The sequence below is a fragment of the Acanthaster planci genome, linkage group LG09 (genome assembly GCF_054643075.1).
Source record: "Acanthaster planci isolate LZ-2023a linkage group LG09, COTS_SCS, whole genome shotgun sequence".
Lineage (NCBI taxonomy): Eukaryota > Metazoa > Echinodermata > Asteroidea > Valvatida > Acanthasteridae > Acanthaster > Acanthaster planci.
The window spans coordinates 7,028,633-7,046,097 of NC_141785.1; the positions used below are offsets into that span (position 1 = coordinate 7,028,633).

Consider the following 17,465-nt stretch of genomic DNA (forward strand, 5'->3'; position numbering starts at 1 on the left):
TGTAATATTGCCAGGTACCGGAATGCACTGTATGGTTATGTCCTATTATGATGCCTGCCACGGGGGAGGGGGTGCAGATGAGGGTTCTCCCTCTCCCTAGCTGAGCAGGTGGGCCCCAACTGGCAAAAACCATAGGCATTACAATTATCAATATTTGTGATATATGCCCCCTCCCCTAAGCTGGGATTGTGCCCCCCAAGCTTGAAGCTGGTGACAGTACTGCATATTACCCATCTCTGTCTAGGGCCAAAAGACAAGCAACTTAAAAGTTACTCTGGTCAGAATGTATTTTATAACAACGGACCATGGGAATCATTTTCTCAGTTAGGATATGATTTTTCCTGAAGGCTTCCAAGTTTTGTGAAATCTTCTGCTGGATGCTGACATGGGTCAGTAAATATTTGTTTTGCTGGTTTGCTTGCTTTCCAGACCCTTGTGCGAACAACCCCTGCCGGAACGGAGGCACTTGCAGCAGTGGCTCAGATCTTTCATTCACTTGCCAGTGTCCTCTTTACTATTCCGGGATCTACTGTGAAGTTTACACCCCACCAGGTAACTTGCTCATCAAGACAAGATGCAGGATTTTGTAGGATTGTTTCAATAAGTCAGTTGAGTTTTCTTATCAGTCAGTAAAGTTTTGCATTGTGCACAGATAACTTTGTTGAACATACGTGTGTGATATGAAGAGTGGGATCTGGACAGGAACCCTAGAGCATATTGACACAGCAATCACGCAGGCCATGGATCGGAGCCAGTCTTGAAGAATGGTTTGATTGCACAATTTCCTGTGGACGTTGAAAACTAACCATTTGTTGATCAGACAGACAAAATCGTCATCAGCAGCTACTTAGGATCGTATGTAATCTATTTGATGGGTTTGGTTTATGGAATGTTCGTAGGCAGAAATGAATGGTCCCAAATTACATTATTTTGAGAGTGCATTGTAATAACTGCCTTTGTTTTTGGTTATTCTGTAAACACTTGTGGTTTTACATTGAGTATGACATCGTTGACGGAGGGTCTTTACTTGACAATATCTCTTGTCACTCTGCAAAAACATGTTGTCCAATTTGTGATCAGTGGCACTCATTGTTTGTCCCTACAGTAATGCCATGCGACCCCAACCCGTGTTTCTCCCAGGGAACCTGCATTCCCATTGGCACCACAGGCTACCGATGTAGCTGCCCAGAGGACTACAGTGGCATTCGCTGCGAAATATACACGCGTAAGTGCACGGTACCGGTACCGTGGTTTTGGGGACTATACACAAGTGTTGAACATCATACAGGGAAGAAAAAATTAGGGAGACAAAAGTTCCATTCCCACAATGGAAATTCTAGAAGTCTTGAAATTCCAAAGAAGAAATTGGCTCCTCATCAGCACAGTTACTGTTAATGTCTTTGTCGTTCAATCTCATGATGCATTGCAAATGTCACAAAGGTTTATTATAAACAGCTGTTGAAATGGATAATTGATTGTACTTTTTAGGAGTAGATTTCCGAGTGTTGTTCACTCAATTTGTGTGTTTGGTTTACAGCACCCAATCCCTGCAACTCCAATCCTTGTGGTGCTAACGGCAATTGCAACAGTGCTGTCACCAGCTTTACCTGTCAGTGTCGGAATGGTTACACCGGCCAGTTCTGCACCACACGTAAGTAACGAAGCAATATGTGCACAGGGCCCCATGTTGGTGAAATAATCCCAGTGAAGGGTTCAGGTCGTGGAGTTTACTCAGACACACAGTTTGTGCATGTTTGTACTCGTCGACCATATATAAAAACACTGTGGCATCGGTTTTGGGTCACACGTTTTAAGAAATACCCTTTTTGACTGCATCCGGGATAACAAAGGGTGCTGTTGCTGTGATATTGGTCTCTTAATGTGTTCTCATTTAGTGGGTTCTTGTGGTGTACTTACCCAACAATGAATCACCAATTTCATGGCACCACTAAGCACATGCTTTTATGATAACAGATGTGCTCTCTGTTTCATGAAGTCCATAAGCAGTGAGCACTGTAAAAAGGCATCTTACCTCGGAGGAAAACTTTGCTCAAGGTTGTGACAAAATAATGGAATCTCTATGGGTGAAGCACATACTTGTACATTCTTTCTAAGAAGTCATCATACAGTTGCATTTTTGCATAGTATATCTTCTGAGGGTTTTTGGTATTCAGCTTGGAGATCTGCATCAGAAATGGAGCCCTCATTCAACCGCGATATGACTCTCTCAAAATCAACACATATTGGAGTGACATTTTGCCCGAAACAGGGTGCGTGGGCTGTTAGATTTTGTGACCAAATCATCAGGGTGCCTGTTAATGGGGCTTAGCGATCCATATGTGAACATCAGTTTGCAGCCACTTGTGCATAGTTACACAACTAGTAATTTTCACCAGAATGTGCATAAACCTTTAACATCTCTTTATCTGGTGCACGGAAGTTGTAGCATATTTGACCATCTGTATTATCTCAACATTCATGAGGTCCTTGTTTGCAGAGTTCATACAGTATCATGGTTGCTCAGTAAAAGGTACCATTTTTTTGCCCTTCCCATGGGGCCTCGCCACATTTGAAAATGGACAAACAAAATGGTAAGGGTAATTTGATTTTCTAACATACTTCATTTCAATTCTCCCTCAGCTCCAGATCCATGCACATCCCTGCCGTGTCGTAACGGGGGCCAGTGTACACCTCTCGGGACATTATACTCATGCAACTGCTCCAACACCATCTACACAGGAGCCAACTGTGAAATCCGTATGCATATGCTGCCTGATAGTGGTTTCACTTCTATATTTTAATAATGAACATGAACAATATGAGTAATCCAATGTGAGAAGTCTATGCTTGTAACTAGTTGCAAATGGAATTATTCCATTATGAGCTTGTCCTGGGCATAGGTAATATTTGTGGCCCAGAATACTGACTTCTTAAAAGGACAAGAGGACAGATTAAGTCAAAAGAAGCACTTGAATAGTATTTACGTGATATTTCTTCTGCAATGCATTTGTTATAACACCGTGGCAAGGCCCTCAGTGTGATATTTACTACCACAATAGGCCTTGCACAGCGGCCATGTATACTTCTTGTACTTTTGTGTGTACTAAAGCAACGGGAGGATTAACATGGCCAGACGTCAGCTGGAGGTGATTTGAGGCACGCTTGTGATGTTTATACACATCAGCCATGCCTGTGTATTCAGGCAGCCAGATTGTGTCCCCACATCCCGGGTCAAAGTGACAAACATCGGTCATTGTCAGCAGAGTTAAAATGCATAGACTGATAAATCCTGCCAGTCGGAAGCTCCAAATGTGATAATACAGTCTGGGTATTCTTAGGAGGGGGCGTGTGCCACTATATCTCGATCTCATTTAGCTGTAATTCTTTTTGCATATTTTATGTTTATTTCCAGCTCCCAATCCTTGCTCATCCCAACCCTGTCTTAATGGCGGCGAGTGCATCAATCGCATCACCAGCTACGAGTGTAACTGTGTGGTTGGCGGATACTCTGGAGCAAACTGTCAAATCCGTAAGTTTGGAACTGAAATTAGCTATTCCATGTATAAATCCAGTCGTGCCATTTCTATAAATATGTTTTATGCATGGAAAGGAAAGGTCCAATCATAGAACTGTTGGAGGTTGGAGCATTGTTCATTTAGTACAGATCAAGGAAAGAGGGATACAGAAAACAGTATTATTTCCCACTGAAAATACCGACTTCTTAGTAAAATGACAGGGGACCACATCTACAATCTCTCACAAAGTTGAACTTCACAAGTGTTAACCTTTGGAGGTCATTTTTTGTGCTTTGTCAATTTTTGGAACCCTCGGATGATGTCACAGAGCAACATTTGCTAAAACTACACTAGAACCTCAAAAGACCAGTTCAAGCCTCTGCGTTTGTACACACTCGCTGGGATTCATTTAATCATGGGGATGGGTATAACGTCTCCCAGTACTTTACACAGAATTTACCAGGACTTTTTTGAAACATCCCATGGCTATGACACAGGAAATGTCTATGTTTCTACACTGCATCTGGCATGAAGTGGTTACCTTTTAGAATTTCCTATTACACCATTTTACGAAATTAAAAGAGTTTTTATGGAGAAATCTCTGAGAGAGCTAAAGCTCCAATTAGTCATTTGTGACTACGGATTTGATTTTTGCCAGTACAATGCTAAAGGGAACAGCCATAGTCGTAGACAGTAATGTCCATTCTGGACATAGCCTGAAAACCACTTTTCAAACCTCATGTCCAAAAGTCTGGTTTCTCACACATGCAAAACCCTTCTGGTTTTTGTTACATGCACGAACTCTTTCTAATTTCAACTCTACGTTTTGAATTTTTTTCAGCACCCAATCCCTGCGCAAACCTTTTCTGTCTTAATGGGGGTGTTTGCGTGAGTGGCGCATGTGATTGTTCCAACACAGGTTACAGTGGAACAACCTGTAATGTATGTAAGTGGCACCCTTCAGTTTGATTTCTGAACTGTACTTTAACCATTTAGCTTGAGAACATGGACATTGGATGGTAACACACGGACGTAAGATTACATTAAGATATTAAGGAAAGAAGCATAGAAAGAGTATTCAGCAGAATACTTCTCAAGTACTTGTAACCTAAAAACTTAATTTTTTAAACTGCTGTGATCGTCTGGGATCAAGACTTAATTTTGTTATTTTACCTTTGGAGTAGTTACAATCCAATGTCCACATTCCCCAGATTTGTTCAAACCCATCCAGGGTTGGTAATGTTTTATATCTTTTAAAGAAATAAAAATTCAGATGTTTTATTTTATAAATCAGATTTTTATTAAAATTAGATTTTATTTGAATCGTGATTTAAATCGATTATTCAAATTGAGGTGATTTAAATCAGCCAAGCTTGTACCTAACCAGTTTTACTAAACATCAGTGCTTGGTAAATGCTCAAATTCAAAGCTGAAGATGTGGCATAAAGTATTAAAAACTTAACATTTCTATTACCATTCCAAGTAATTTTGGAAAATTTTAAGTCTGGCAATTTTTAAGAAATTCTATTGGAATCTGCCAATATACCTCCTTAGTGTTGGCAAAGGCAGGTCCAAGGGGGTCAACAGGGCTATATCCCATCCCCCGGGTACTTTTTTGGCTTTGCGGTAATTTGCAGGATTGTTTCATCTCTTTTTATTTGCAAAGGGTGTGAAAATTGCAGAAAGGCTAGAAAAGGTTACTTACAGAAATTCTCAGATTTTTTGCTGTTCCTCCCCCCCATACAAATTGGGCTGCTTCCAGCCCTGAAGATGTGGTTCTGGATATGCCATGGAAAGGAAAGAGATTAGGTCATCATTGGAATAACACTGCATTGTTGCCGTTGATCTTTGCTTGAAGGGGCCTGTAACAAGTACTAAAGTAATCCTTTCCTGTTTTAACTTTTACAACTTTTTTCATTCATTGCCAAATTGCTCAAGAGTGCCTTCCTTTTTGTTTTCCAGTGATGGATGCTTGTTTCTCCAATCCGTGCACCAACAATGCCACCTGTGTCAACTTTGTGTCATACTTCCGTTGTGAATGCCGACCAGAAAACCTTGGCACATACTGTGAATTTTGTAAGCTTTGAGTTCACTTGTAATCTTTAACCTCCCTCCAACTTCCCACCGTGCTAAATTCTCCTGTTATATAATTTTTTCCAAAGCCAAAAGGTTGGGATTGAGAAATCCTGACTTCAGATGTAATTTTTCAGTAATAGTAACATCAAATCAAACTACATACTTTGAATTTGCAACGTTATCACAAACAGCATTTTTAAAACCCTTCTGTTTGTCCAAAATCTGACTTATTTCCATTATCCACTATTTTTCCAAGTTGTTATCCCTTGAACTTTTGTTTTCACATATGGCCAAAATGACAACAAATAGTTGACTGGTTGAACCAATATTTCTATGCTTCACCTCCCCCCTTGCAGATAACAACCCATGCTTGGCCACACCCCCTCCATGCAGGAATGGTGGACAGTGCATTGATCTTGGTGGCTATATGTACACATGTAATTGTCCTGCTGGCTACACAGGAGATTCATGCGAAACAAGTGAGACCAGTTTTTGAAGTTATTCTGTTTTAAGTCACATTTTGGAATGAATAAAATTGTACATTTGAATCAGGTTGACATGATGTTGAATCTGAGTGGGTGATGACTACCAGGAGCGAAATGTGCTGCAGAATTTTGAAATGAAAAAAATGGGATTCAGTATTGTGACACCGGAGCAGCTTCATATATGATACTGATGAGGAAAAGGTGTCTCTCTTTCCTCCGAGTCAAAGTTTAGAACATTGCAAAATATTGGAGGTAGTTTGTTCTCTACAGAGTGTTTCCTACCTAAACCACCGGTATGTATTTCCACGGATCAATTTGTTTTGCTTAATTTAAACAGGGAGAAGTGCCGTCAATCATTTTACCTTTTTTTACAACAATAACTGCAAAGTGTTTAATCCATAGATCTTTGCATTAATGAATGCTCTTTGCAAGGAAGTATGTAATTCAAAAAAATTTAGAACAATTTTGACACGGCAGGTTTTTTTTTCACACCAACATGTTTGCAAAACCTTGTGGAAAAACTATAAATATCAAGTCTTTGATTGTAGTGATTGTCAATGAAATGAGGTTGGCAACATGGGCAGAGATCTGGGGGGGGGGATGGGAGATATATTCCCCCTCTACTTGTTGACCTGGGGGGATTACTAGTATAATCAGCCCCCCCCCACCTCTTTTCAAGTCACTGACATTATGCACACCTGTAGCCTCTCCCTAATTGGAGTTGGACCTTGGACCCTGTGCTGTGTCACACTTTGCAAAAAGACAACCTTTCAGTAATCATCCTTAATCTCCGCCCATGGTTGGCATGGTGGTGGTTTCCTGGCCTTCGTTCTCTGCGACCTGAGGTTTGAATTCCGTCTGGGTTGGTATGTGGATAAAGGTTTCAGTCTCTACCCATTGTGCTGCAAAACATAGTGGGAAATGGCCAACAAAATTCTATTCCGAGGCTACATACATGGAACTTTAATCATTCCTGATGTTTTGTTTTTCCCAGATTAAAAATTCCTATTAAGTGTATTTTGAAAACACTTTAATGAATCCCTTCTTTCCATTGCACGGAATATCCAAATCTGTCACAAAAATCCTGAAGTTGTCAAACTAACAGTGGCTCAAGTGCAAATCGCAGAAAGTCGGCCATTATTCGATGGACCACATACACAAAATTGCCTCTTGGTGGTATCCTACACCATATTGTGATTTACCTGCATTGGCACTCATGCTGTTGGATGAACACAAAATGAAATGAAAAAGTTTTTGAAAAGAAATTTGTCTGCCTTGTTTTAGGAGTGGATTACTGCAGCAGTGGTCCCTGCCAGAACGGCGCAACGTGCCACACCCTGACAGACAGCTACCGGTGTAATTGCAGGACAGGTTATGGGGGAATCACGTGCAGTGAAGGTGAATGAGCGAGTGTGGTGTTTGGCAAAGAGCTATATCTAATGATAAGATTGTATGTGTGCAAAATCTATGGAGAACTCAAAATTTTGTACAGCCTTTGTATGGCTTGTTTCATATCTACATCTGTATTCTGAAACTATTAACAAAGATGTAAAAGTACAATCAGTAAATAATCAGTAAATGAGCATTTGGTATTGATCAATGTAGCAACTGAAACAGGTGCGCATATACACTGCAGGTGCATTTTACTGCAGCTTTCTATTGCATCATGCTACTAATAACAAATGTACTTGAATGCTATTTGCATATGCTGTTTTTTGCGCATTCCATTTAGAGTACATCATTTGGAATTAGTTTGTCTTATTTCATTATATTCTACAAAACGTACATGAATTAAAAATGTTTGCGCTCAGGACAATGTCAAGCTTCCTTCATACAAGGCAGAAGTTAGCTCTCCAGGCATGTTATATTACTCAGTGGTATTCAGCCAGTCAGCCTGAAAATGGAGTGCGTTGTAGGTCATTTAAGAGCATCAGTACATATGTGCGAAGTGGAACCGATCAAGCCAGCCATAGGCTGACTTCCATGCATTAAACATGTTCAAACAGGAGTGACATCAGGTTCTTTAATTGTTCTGTTATTCCTTGATTTTTCTTTTTTGAAACACGGCACTGGCTCATATAGAAAACCTCTCTCCTTTCTGTCATCTCTAAGTCCATCAGTTCTTGTCATAGGTTTTGTGTGATAACCGTAGAGGGTGCTTTGTGTCTCACAACATTAGGAGAGTTTGGACACATTGACTTTTAATGGTGTTGTATCAAGATTAGCACTACCGTGGAGGAGACAGAATGTACATAAACATAGCTTTGACAAGGCATTGAGGTGCTCACGTCATGAAGTCAATGTGTTTGTTATTGGCCATCATGGTTCCACCCGCTGTAGTCCATCTGTGCACCGGCAATTTAAGCTGTAATAAAAGCATTGCCCCTCATGCAAGGCCAACACATGGACCCAATCGATCTGGTACTCCAAAGAACTGTGATAATGTGCATATATCTAGGACTTGCATGTGCAAAGAAATCAAGGGGTCTGTCATGCAGGCAACATCCAGGTTGTTTTGCAGCCATTTTTTTTTACAAGGGGTCCTCACAGATGCACTGTGACAAGGACCATTGGCACATAAAATGGTGTGGATGAAATAATGTCATATCAAAAAATCCCTGTTTACAGTAGTTGTGAAAATTCTTGTCTGCCTTCCCCTCCTGTTTTTCCTGCAGTTGTCCTGTCTTGCGTCTTGAACCCCTGCCAGAATTTGGGAACTTGCATCGATGGACCAGAAGCAACTTACACCTGCAGCTGCAGTAATTTGTATGAGGGTGACAACTGTGAAATAAGTAAGCATTAAGGAATATATAGGCCTGCACCTTCAAGTCATGATTTTTTCTTAAATGCAGTTTTTCTGCAGCGTTATGTTATTGTTTTTTAATTGAAAAATAGTCAGTTAACGTCAGATTTTCTTACCTGAAAAAGCTGCCGGGGGTGGGTTTTGTTACCTGCGAATTCTTCATCTTTGGCAATTGCACTATGACCCAGCCAAGCGTGATGCATTAATACATTAACTGCGGAAATGAAAAAAGAGTTTTTAAACGAGTGTACACATCCTCCATGGAACAGATACGGTATATTATGTGTTAACACGTCATCTGGCGTCAAGTGGTCATAGGTGACATCCCTTTTAGGTTCAGTGCATTTAAAAGTGCCTTTGATTATATAAAAGATTGTCCATGCTTTTGGGGACAATAAAGGGCACTGTTCCTGTGATTTCAGTGAGGGAAGACACTGGTGGGTTCATAGGTTCTTCTGATCAAATTGTGAACCCAAAATTTGCTCAATGAAAACACCTCTGAGAAAAGGTCACTCACTTGTTTATTGCCATATACTCAACCAACAATGAATCACCAAGGAAAAAGAAATGTAGAATGGCAAAATATGAAAAATCTTAGCATTTTGGGGGGCACAAATCGGTGCATTAAAATTTTTTCCCTGGAAAGACTTCACAGTTTTGTTCATGAATGTGGAAATATACACAAGCATAAAAACCAAAAAGGCACCAAAACATATTGTAGAAAAATAGCGAAAAAATTTCTGAAAATAGCCACTTGGTGCCAGGGTTTCCGGTACCAGATTCCTTGGGTTTGTATGCATAGCCGGGCTGCCTAAAATCGGACAAAGAAGCTGGGCCTTGTAACAAAAGACCGTACTCAGAACAAAAGACTGAGCTGCTGGGAATTACCGTCATTTTTCAGCTGGCATTAGCAAAGGTAATCCGTCATTGTTTTGAAACAGTATACCACTGTTTGCCGCATTATCAGCACCCACGGATTATCAGCGTGGGTAAAAGTGCTCCAGCATTCCAGCGATGAGTGATACAGTACCACTACATACTAATCAGGCCGCATTTGAAAAGACACCACTGCCATTCAGCTATGCACTGGGCCACAATTACACAACACCGCACAATCTGGGCTCTCTTTACTTGGCGGCAGGCCTGGCTGCAATACTCGGGCGTCAGTGGAGGTTGCCTGTCAGATTAGAGTAGCCACCAGATAGACAGTCATTTGTGTGGGTGTAAACGTCCTGTAAACAAAGATATGAATTCTTGAAGAATTCTAAAAACAGAAAATATTGAAAATTGCCCGGGAACTTGTCCCACATATTCAAATTCCACCTGGCAGGAAGTGGATAAGGTTAATTGAACTTATTTTCAAGGATTATGACTCAGCCTGATTGTGGTTGGGTTTAAGAGATATCAGAGATCTTTGAAAAGAAATTTTTACAGTTCTCCCCAAACTTACTCAAACTATGTCCTATGTATTCCAGCACATGTATGTCAACACAGCCCGGGCACACTGGTTCCCAGGGCACCATTTTGCATTTGATAGGTTTACTTGGGGACAGGGAAAAGAACTTGACAGCACAGCTCTCTTACAAGGCAGCCCCGTTTGAGCTGCATGCATTACCAGGGACTGTACCTCATACATATTCATGACCAAGAGCCCACTTCTTACTGGTTAATTCTCCATTAGGTGCCAGGGCTGCTATGTGAAGATCCACAAATGCATTTCTTATACACAAGTACGGTGAACTATTTCCTTGTCAATGTGGGGAACAGTAACTGGTCACAATATAACATTGGTCAAATGCGCGCTCATGAGTACATCTAGTGAGATTTCCTGATCAGGTTGCCAGAGTTCACAGGTTGCCCTCAAAAGAAAAATCTTTTATAGAGAAAGCAAATTTTACTGAGCTGCACTATTCAATTTTCTCCTTTCTGTCCTTCATGCATTTCTCTGTACTCTCACAGGGAAGGATTACTGTTTGACAAATGATCCCTGTCAGAACAACGCCACATGCCAAAATCTGTTTAGCACTGTTGGAATTGACTACCAATGTCTCTGTCCAAATGGCTTCTTTGGACAAGATTGTGAGCTAGGTGAGTTTTCAACTTGGACTCCATCTCAAATCTCTCAACCTGGACCCAGTATCAAGATGCCAGCTTCTTGAAAGGGACCCATGCCATTTTTTACCCAAACTCATGGACTGAATATATCACAAAAGCAAGAGAACAAGACAGTCTTTGTTCACCCACTTTTGTCCAAAAGCAACAATGTTTTGTCCAACTAATGAACTCCAGTGTAAAGATTGACCCAAACTGCAATCAAGAAAATACTTCTGTAAGAATCACCTAAGACATTTGCCACTTTAATTCACTTTTGCAGTCCATAATTAATAATTACTTAATGGAGTGAATATAAGTTTCAAAGGCTACGTTTTTCGACTTATAAGTTGATGAAAACTGGAATTCTTCAGAATGAATATTTTCCCTCTCTTCTTTTCTGCCTCTGCAACGTGTTCCTTCGTGACATTTTTGTTTAGAACACAACAATTTTTATTACTATGAAGATAGCATATGGTTAAATGAGTTTTGTGTGTGTATGCATAAGATGGTCATACCCCTTTTTGTATTGCACAAAAAACTGTGTGCATATAAACCCTCTCACCACTTTTTTCTGTTCTACAGATATCGACGAATGTTACAGCACCCCTTGCCAGAATGGTGGAACCTGCCGTAATCTCATCCACGAATTCCGATGTGACTGTCCTTCTGGTTACGAGGGCATCTTTTGCAATATAAGTATGTTCGTTTATTCCTAATGAATTCCAGATCGTAAATGTGACTGTCAGGGCCCATTTACACAAGTGACTGGTAACAGAAACCAGAGCGGTATGCAAACCAGTATTGTAATGACTTTCCACAATGACAACAGTGCCCTCTAGGAAGAATCTAAGGCATTACGTAGAGTGCATGACAGTGCCGGCCGGTCTGTGACATCATACCCAAGGAAACTACTGATTGGCCAGCACAATATAAAAAAAATTTCAGTTTCCTAAATGCGATGGTTTAATCATTGCCCTACTGACCAGCTTGGTCTACTTTCAATGCCAATAATCCCATGGGAATACAGTGTATTTTTATCTTTTTTGCAAAGTGTTATTCCAGGAACCCTCCTTTTGCAGTAACAGTCAGTCGCAGATAATTAAAAATCCCTTCTGCTTGATTTGCCACAGTACAGTGACACGGATCATTTGACTTTGACTGATAGGTCAACTTTGTCAATAATCAATCTTTACCTAGAAGGGGTAATGTTTGTCTTATAAACCTGCGTAAATGGGCCTCTTCTGTTGACAATATCAAAATAAGCACAGGTTGAATTCCTGAGTTGTCATTAATCAGCGGGGTCGTGGCTGAGCACTCTTCAAGTTGCAAGTTTACCACCAGATAGTTGAAAAGCGCAGAATGCACTTACATTTACTTTTTAAAAAAGTTTGGACAGTCAGAGTCTTGTAAAAATTTACACGTTATTACAAAAAATTTCAGGAAGTATTTACTGAGTACATCTCAGGTACCCCCGTTAACCCTTACACCTTGAAGTGTATGTAAAAATCATAGGATTCGGGAGTGTGGGGCTGTACAGTATTTCTCAGCCAATTGTTTCCTTCTGTCAGAAACTTTATTTGCTGTCTACTGTCATTGTCTCTCTCTATGTTTGCCTAGAATGCTAAGTATTTGGTGGTGAAAAAAAGCACTCGAAAAGTACTTGACAACATCAATGCTAACCACCAGTGTTATGTTTTAAAATAGATTTTGCCCTTACAGTGAGGAGTACTCTTGGTGTGGTCCGAGAGTCACAGAAAAATTACAAGCTTACTCAGGTGGGATTCGAACCCACAGCTTCCTGCTTGCTAGTGTAGGTGTTGTGGTTAGATGTCTTGGAATCCCACCCGAGTAAGCTTGTGGTATTTTTGAAACTCTCTGACTACACTTAAGATACAGTCTAAATAAACACACCAGTGTTAGGGCAAAACCTTGTACAATGCAAAGCTAGTTGACGTCACTGATCAGTGTTACATATTCATTACCCTCTCACTGTTCACAGTGAGTTGAACATCATGAAGATTTCTTGTCAGCCGAGAGAGCCTCAGTATTTCTGAAGATTACATAGTCTTGCCACAACTTGATATTTTGATTTATGCAGAGCCTCAAAGTATTTCTCTGGAAAGTGATAATCTGAGAATGTCCAGAATTTCTATTAAAACATAAGTTGGAATGTTGAGATAATGGTGTAGTACATGCATTGTGAGGTTTGTGAATCGGAAATCACTGCATGCGTCCATGTTTAACTACGCAATTAATTGATGTTCTTGTTGATTTCATTTGAAATTCACTAATATTTAACTCATTTTTCTTTACATTCTTTCTATGACAGACATCAATGAATGCATGTCTACACCTTGCGAGAATGGAGGCACATGCATCGATGGCAATGATGGATACACCTGTTCCTGTCTGCTCGGTTACCAAGGCGACAACTGCGAAACAAGTATTTCAGATTTTTTCACAAATTTTGTAATAAACAACTTGAATGGTATATTCCATAATACCAGAGCTTGAAAAATATATTACCACAACCCTTTCAGCCAGACTCCAATTTAAACCTGCCAATCGCTTTTCAAATATATGTTCATAACCAAAGCTAGACCAAGATATTAATATGACATTATGGACCCCGGACCTAATTGGGAATGCTGTTCCGTTTAATGCATCATTAATTCTGAAGTCAAATTACAGCTGTTGTGGAAATTAAGCAAAGATAACTACTTGCAGAACATGTAAAAAGCCGGCTTGACTTGGTGAGAAAGCACAAACTTGTGATGCCAACTCAATAGCTACAAATAAGCAAAAGTTGAACACTTTTCAAATCAAGCGAATTTTGCTGCTAATGTTTGTGACATCAAATTTGTTTCACTTACACCCACTACGCTTGAAGTATGAACCTGTCTGTAGGTGTTAAAACAGAGTAAATGGAGTTATCTAATTCTCGTAAGAGGGGGAAGTCCAAGTTTTCTGTGACAATCAAAACAGAACATCAATCTTCCTCATGTAAAGAAAATACGCGAAAGGTCTGGTTTTTACTGCATATCTGGAACACTGCGGAGTCATGTGAAATTAAATCATCTAATGAGATTGGCTACGTGAGGAACCATTGAAGCTCAGTGTGGATTCTCTGCATGGCTCCAGTTGCCAATAAACTCAGTCTATTTATCAAATTATTATAGAAACATTGTATGTCCCTGCTGCAGAGTGGATGCAGAATTCCCGCCCAGGTTAAGATATGCAAATTGAGGTAAAAAGTCTTGCCCATGGACGCAAGCAGGTACAAAATGTTTCTGAAAGGCCAGAATGTTTGTCCATTGCAGTTTGTCCAGATGTCATTGCAGTGTACGTCACTCAGACCAACACTGACAATTTTCTCCTCTTCACCAGATATCAATGAGTGTGTGAGCAACCCATGCCAGAACAATGGAACGTGCATGGACCAGGTGGCTGGCTACACCTGCAACTGTGCCATTGGGTGGGAGGGCGACAACTGCCAGATTGGTGAGTTGCTAAGCTGCTGGGGCTCCATTCAAGAGTACCCCCTCGCTGATGAGGAAGGGATAGACTGTAGGTTGAACCAGGAACTCACGGCACCACTCTACATTCAGATGAAAGCTGGTTGTGCCTGTTGGTCACAGTGTATGCTCATACCTGTGGACGGACGTATTGTCTGCACTGTGTACACTGTCTTGGCTATGTAAAAGGCATGCCCTCTCTAATCTAGGCATCTAGCCCATACCAAGGGAGTTGACACCATGACCCTTAACTGCTCGCTTCACACGGGATGACTTGTGAACAAGTATGGACTGTCTGTGCCAATAACGTAGGCAAATGTGTAAGCATGTTGTAGGCAGACATTTTAATTTACTTGTGAGGTATGTAGTCTCGCTGGGACAAAGTGAATAGGTCACCAGTAGGAACCGAACATCAACTGGGCTACCACCCTCCTTATCTAGGAGACGGACCCCTGTCCTGAAAGCCAATGATGTAGACCACTGTAACAACATACATATTTTGTGGGCATTTGGTACAACCAAATAGTCAAATATTTGATTCATAGAATATCCAATTATTTATATTGACTTGACCTTAGTCTTTACTCATTCTTTTTATTTTGTAAACAAACAGGCATCGGTTGCCGTTTGAACTACAATATGCGGGAGTGTGACATGGTGGAAATAAACAGTCCCAACTACCCCAGCAACTATGAAAACAATGCCAACTGCCAATGGATCCTGCGTTCGGAATCCGGCAACACGCTGACTGTCCTGATCACCAGCTTCCAGACTGAGATGACCTTTGATGTGCTGGAGATCGGCAACGGGGCTACAGTCACCCCGCAGAGTGTCATCCAGCCGTACTCAGGTGCGGTGGACACGACCACACCCATCGAGGTCACCTCGACGGGGCCGGCCCTGTGGATTACGTTCGTGTCAGACAATGACAAGACACAACAGGGCTTTGCATTGACTGTAAAAGACAACTGTCCACCAAGTAAGTCTGTACACCAACGCGCTGCTATAATATCCAGGGTCAAGTTTGCATATGAACTATAGTTCGACCAGACCAGGCCTCAATTCTCACATCAGTCATCATGGTGAATGACTGTTTATACACTTATTTTCACATGAATGGTTCTGCCAATACTGATGAATTAAATCAGTTGTTGATAACCAGTCGCGCAACCATGCCCAAATGTTTAGTTTCAGATGGTTGCTCAAACCAAGCGTCCTTTGGGTAACATTGGTTGAACTGTGGTTAACCGTAGTCCTCACTCAGACTTGCACTTGTTTTGTGTGTACCTTACAGTTTAGATCACTTGAACTGTTTGATAATTTGGCTCATTCTTCCTGTTCATTTCACATTCACAAAATCACATTAACCAGAAGTTCACTTGATATGAGCCTTTTTGAAGCATGGCAGACACAATATGAGGGCATTGTTTGAAATGAGTAAATTTGGAGTCAACACAAAAGATTTTACCCAAACCAGATAGCGCCCTCCTATTGCGTCCATCATACCTCAAATAGGCATCGATGGATGTTCTTGTGGTAGAGGTTTTTTTTTACTGTGAGTCACACAAGGAACTCCCAGAATTAGCTTTGCCTGAGTAACGAATACTCGGCTCAGTGACTTGATTATATTGAAACCTCTGATTGCAATTTAAGATCCTGACCAATTTGAAGGATCTTTAGGTCTGGAAACTTTCAGGGTCATGTGAACAAATTCCTTCCATATCTGATAATTTCTAAAACTGGGCAAATATTTCTGAATCCATCTTAGCTGAAGGTTCAGCACATATAAATAGAGAATACCTGAGGATGGTATTCGATGAAATGTTGAGCGAGGGCAGATTCTCTCTTCCCTAAAATCCCTTCTTACTGTTTCTCAGGACTGTGGTAAAGTTTTAAAGAGTGTATTTTTTCTGACTACACCCCATTGAAAAGGCTGCTGAAAACAAGCTATCTGGACTTCTAAAATTTACTTCTTTCTTGGGCCTCTCCAGTGGAGCCACCTTGTGACAGTAACCCATGCATGAACAGCGGGGAATGTGTGAACTTGGAGAACAATGCTGGCTTCTTCTGCAAGTGCCCCACCAAGTATACGGGCGTCACCTGCCAAGAAGGTAGGGAGGGTGAGAGTGGCTCACACCAAAAGGACTGTGCCACATCAATCCAGTGCTAAGCCCATATCTAGACGGGTGGCCCTGTGGGCCATGGCTTAGTTTTTTTACCATTGTTGCCTATTTTTAAGAGCCAAAGTCAGAGAAAAAAATTACTATGACTATTGGCCGATTGAAAAGTTATAGTGAGGGCATGGATTTCTGTCTGACCAATAATTTTCAAATTACAGAAATAACAAGTCTTTATTGATTTCCTAAAATGCTACTTCATGTTAAGCATTTGAATATTCAGAAACCATTTACTCTGTGTTATCAGTAAGGAATGTCAACATTGATTCACATAAGAATGCAGAATATCAGTTCGGAAAATAAAACAGTGATGACGCATTGAAAATCTCAGTTCTTGGCTTTGCTAAACCTACAACCCTTTTGAAACACCAAATTGCTCCTTTGCGAGGTTCAGGACTTTTTGCATTTAATGAGAACAGTGCTGCTGCAGTGGATGTTATCCAAGTTTTTGTTCTTGTTTCAGAGAGGACCACTCCATGTGACTCCATGCCCTGCATGAATGGTGGCTCTTGCTTCTTTGAGATCAGCACCATTGGTGATGCCTACATCTGCCTCTGCCTCAGCAATTTCACAGGGGTGAATTGTGAAACAGGTCAGTCACTCAAGAGATCAAACTGTTTCTAGATTGAGGGAGAATATTGGCCAAATGTATACAAGAAAATCTAAGGGGCTGTATTAAATAAATTATGAATTTTTCTCAATGTGCAGTGGACAGAACAACTTCTTGCGGTGACACTTGAGTGGTCCACTCCAGTGTTTCACTCCATTCAGCTGTGTAGGGTGTTCCCTCTGTTACCTTA

General features: G+C 40.8%; 1 protein-coding gene across 4 annotated transcripts in view; it reads left to right on the top strand.

Moving 5' to 3' along the window:
* The window catches only part of LOC110982290 (uncharacterized), a 73,960-nt gene that overhangs the window by 44,448 nt on the left and 12,047 nt on the right, over positions 1-17,465 (top strand). For all 4 annotated transcript variants that reach the window (XM_087141422.1, XM_087141423.1, XM_087141424.1 and 1 more), the window contains 17 exons: positions 430-552; positions 1,106-1,225; positions 1,538-1,651; positions 2,641-2,757; positions 3,413-3,529; positions 4,357-4,461; positions 5,478-5,591; positions 5,948-6,070; positions 7,361-7,474; positions 8,752-8,868; positions 10,839-10,967; positions 11,556-11,669; positions 13,303-13,416; positions 14,361-14,474; positions 15,102-15,467; positions 16,480-16,599; positions 17,129-17,257. In XM_087141422.1, coding sequence (XP_086997548.1) covers positions 430-552; positions 1,106-1,225; positions 1,538-1,651; positions 2,641-2,757; positions 3,413-3,529; positions 4,357-4,461; positions 5,478-5,591; positions 5,948-6,070; positions 7,361-7,474; positions 8,752-8,868; positions 10,839-10,967; positions 11,556-11,669; positions 13,303-13,416; positions 14,361-14,474; positions 15,102-15,467; positions 16,480-16,599; positions 17,129-17,257 — 2,250 coding nt within the window. The remainder of the gene's footprint in view (positions 1-429; positions 553-1,105; positions 1,226-1,537; positions 1,652-2,640; positions 2,758-3,412; positions 3,530-4,356; positions 4,462-5,477; positions 5,592-5,947; positions 6,071-7,360; positions 7,475-8,751; positions 8,869-10,838; positions 10,968-11,555; positions 11,670-13,302; positions 13,417-14,360; positions 14,475-15,101; positions 15,468-16,479; positions 16,600-17,128; positions 17,258-17,465) is intronic.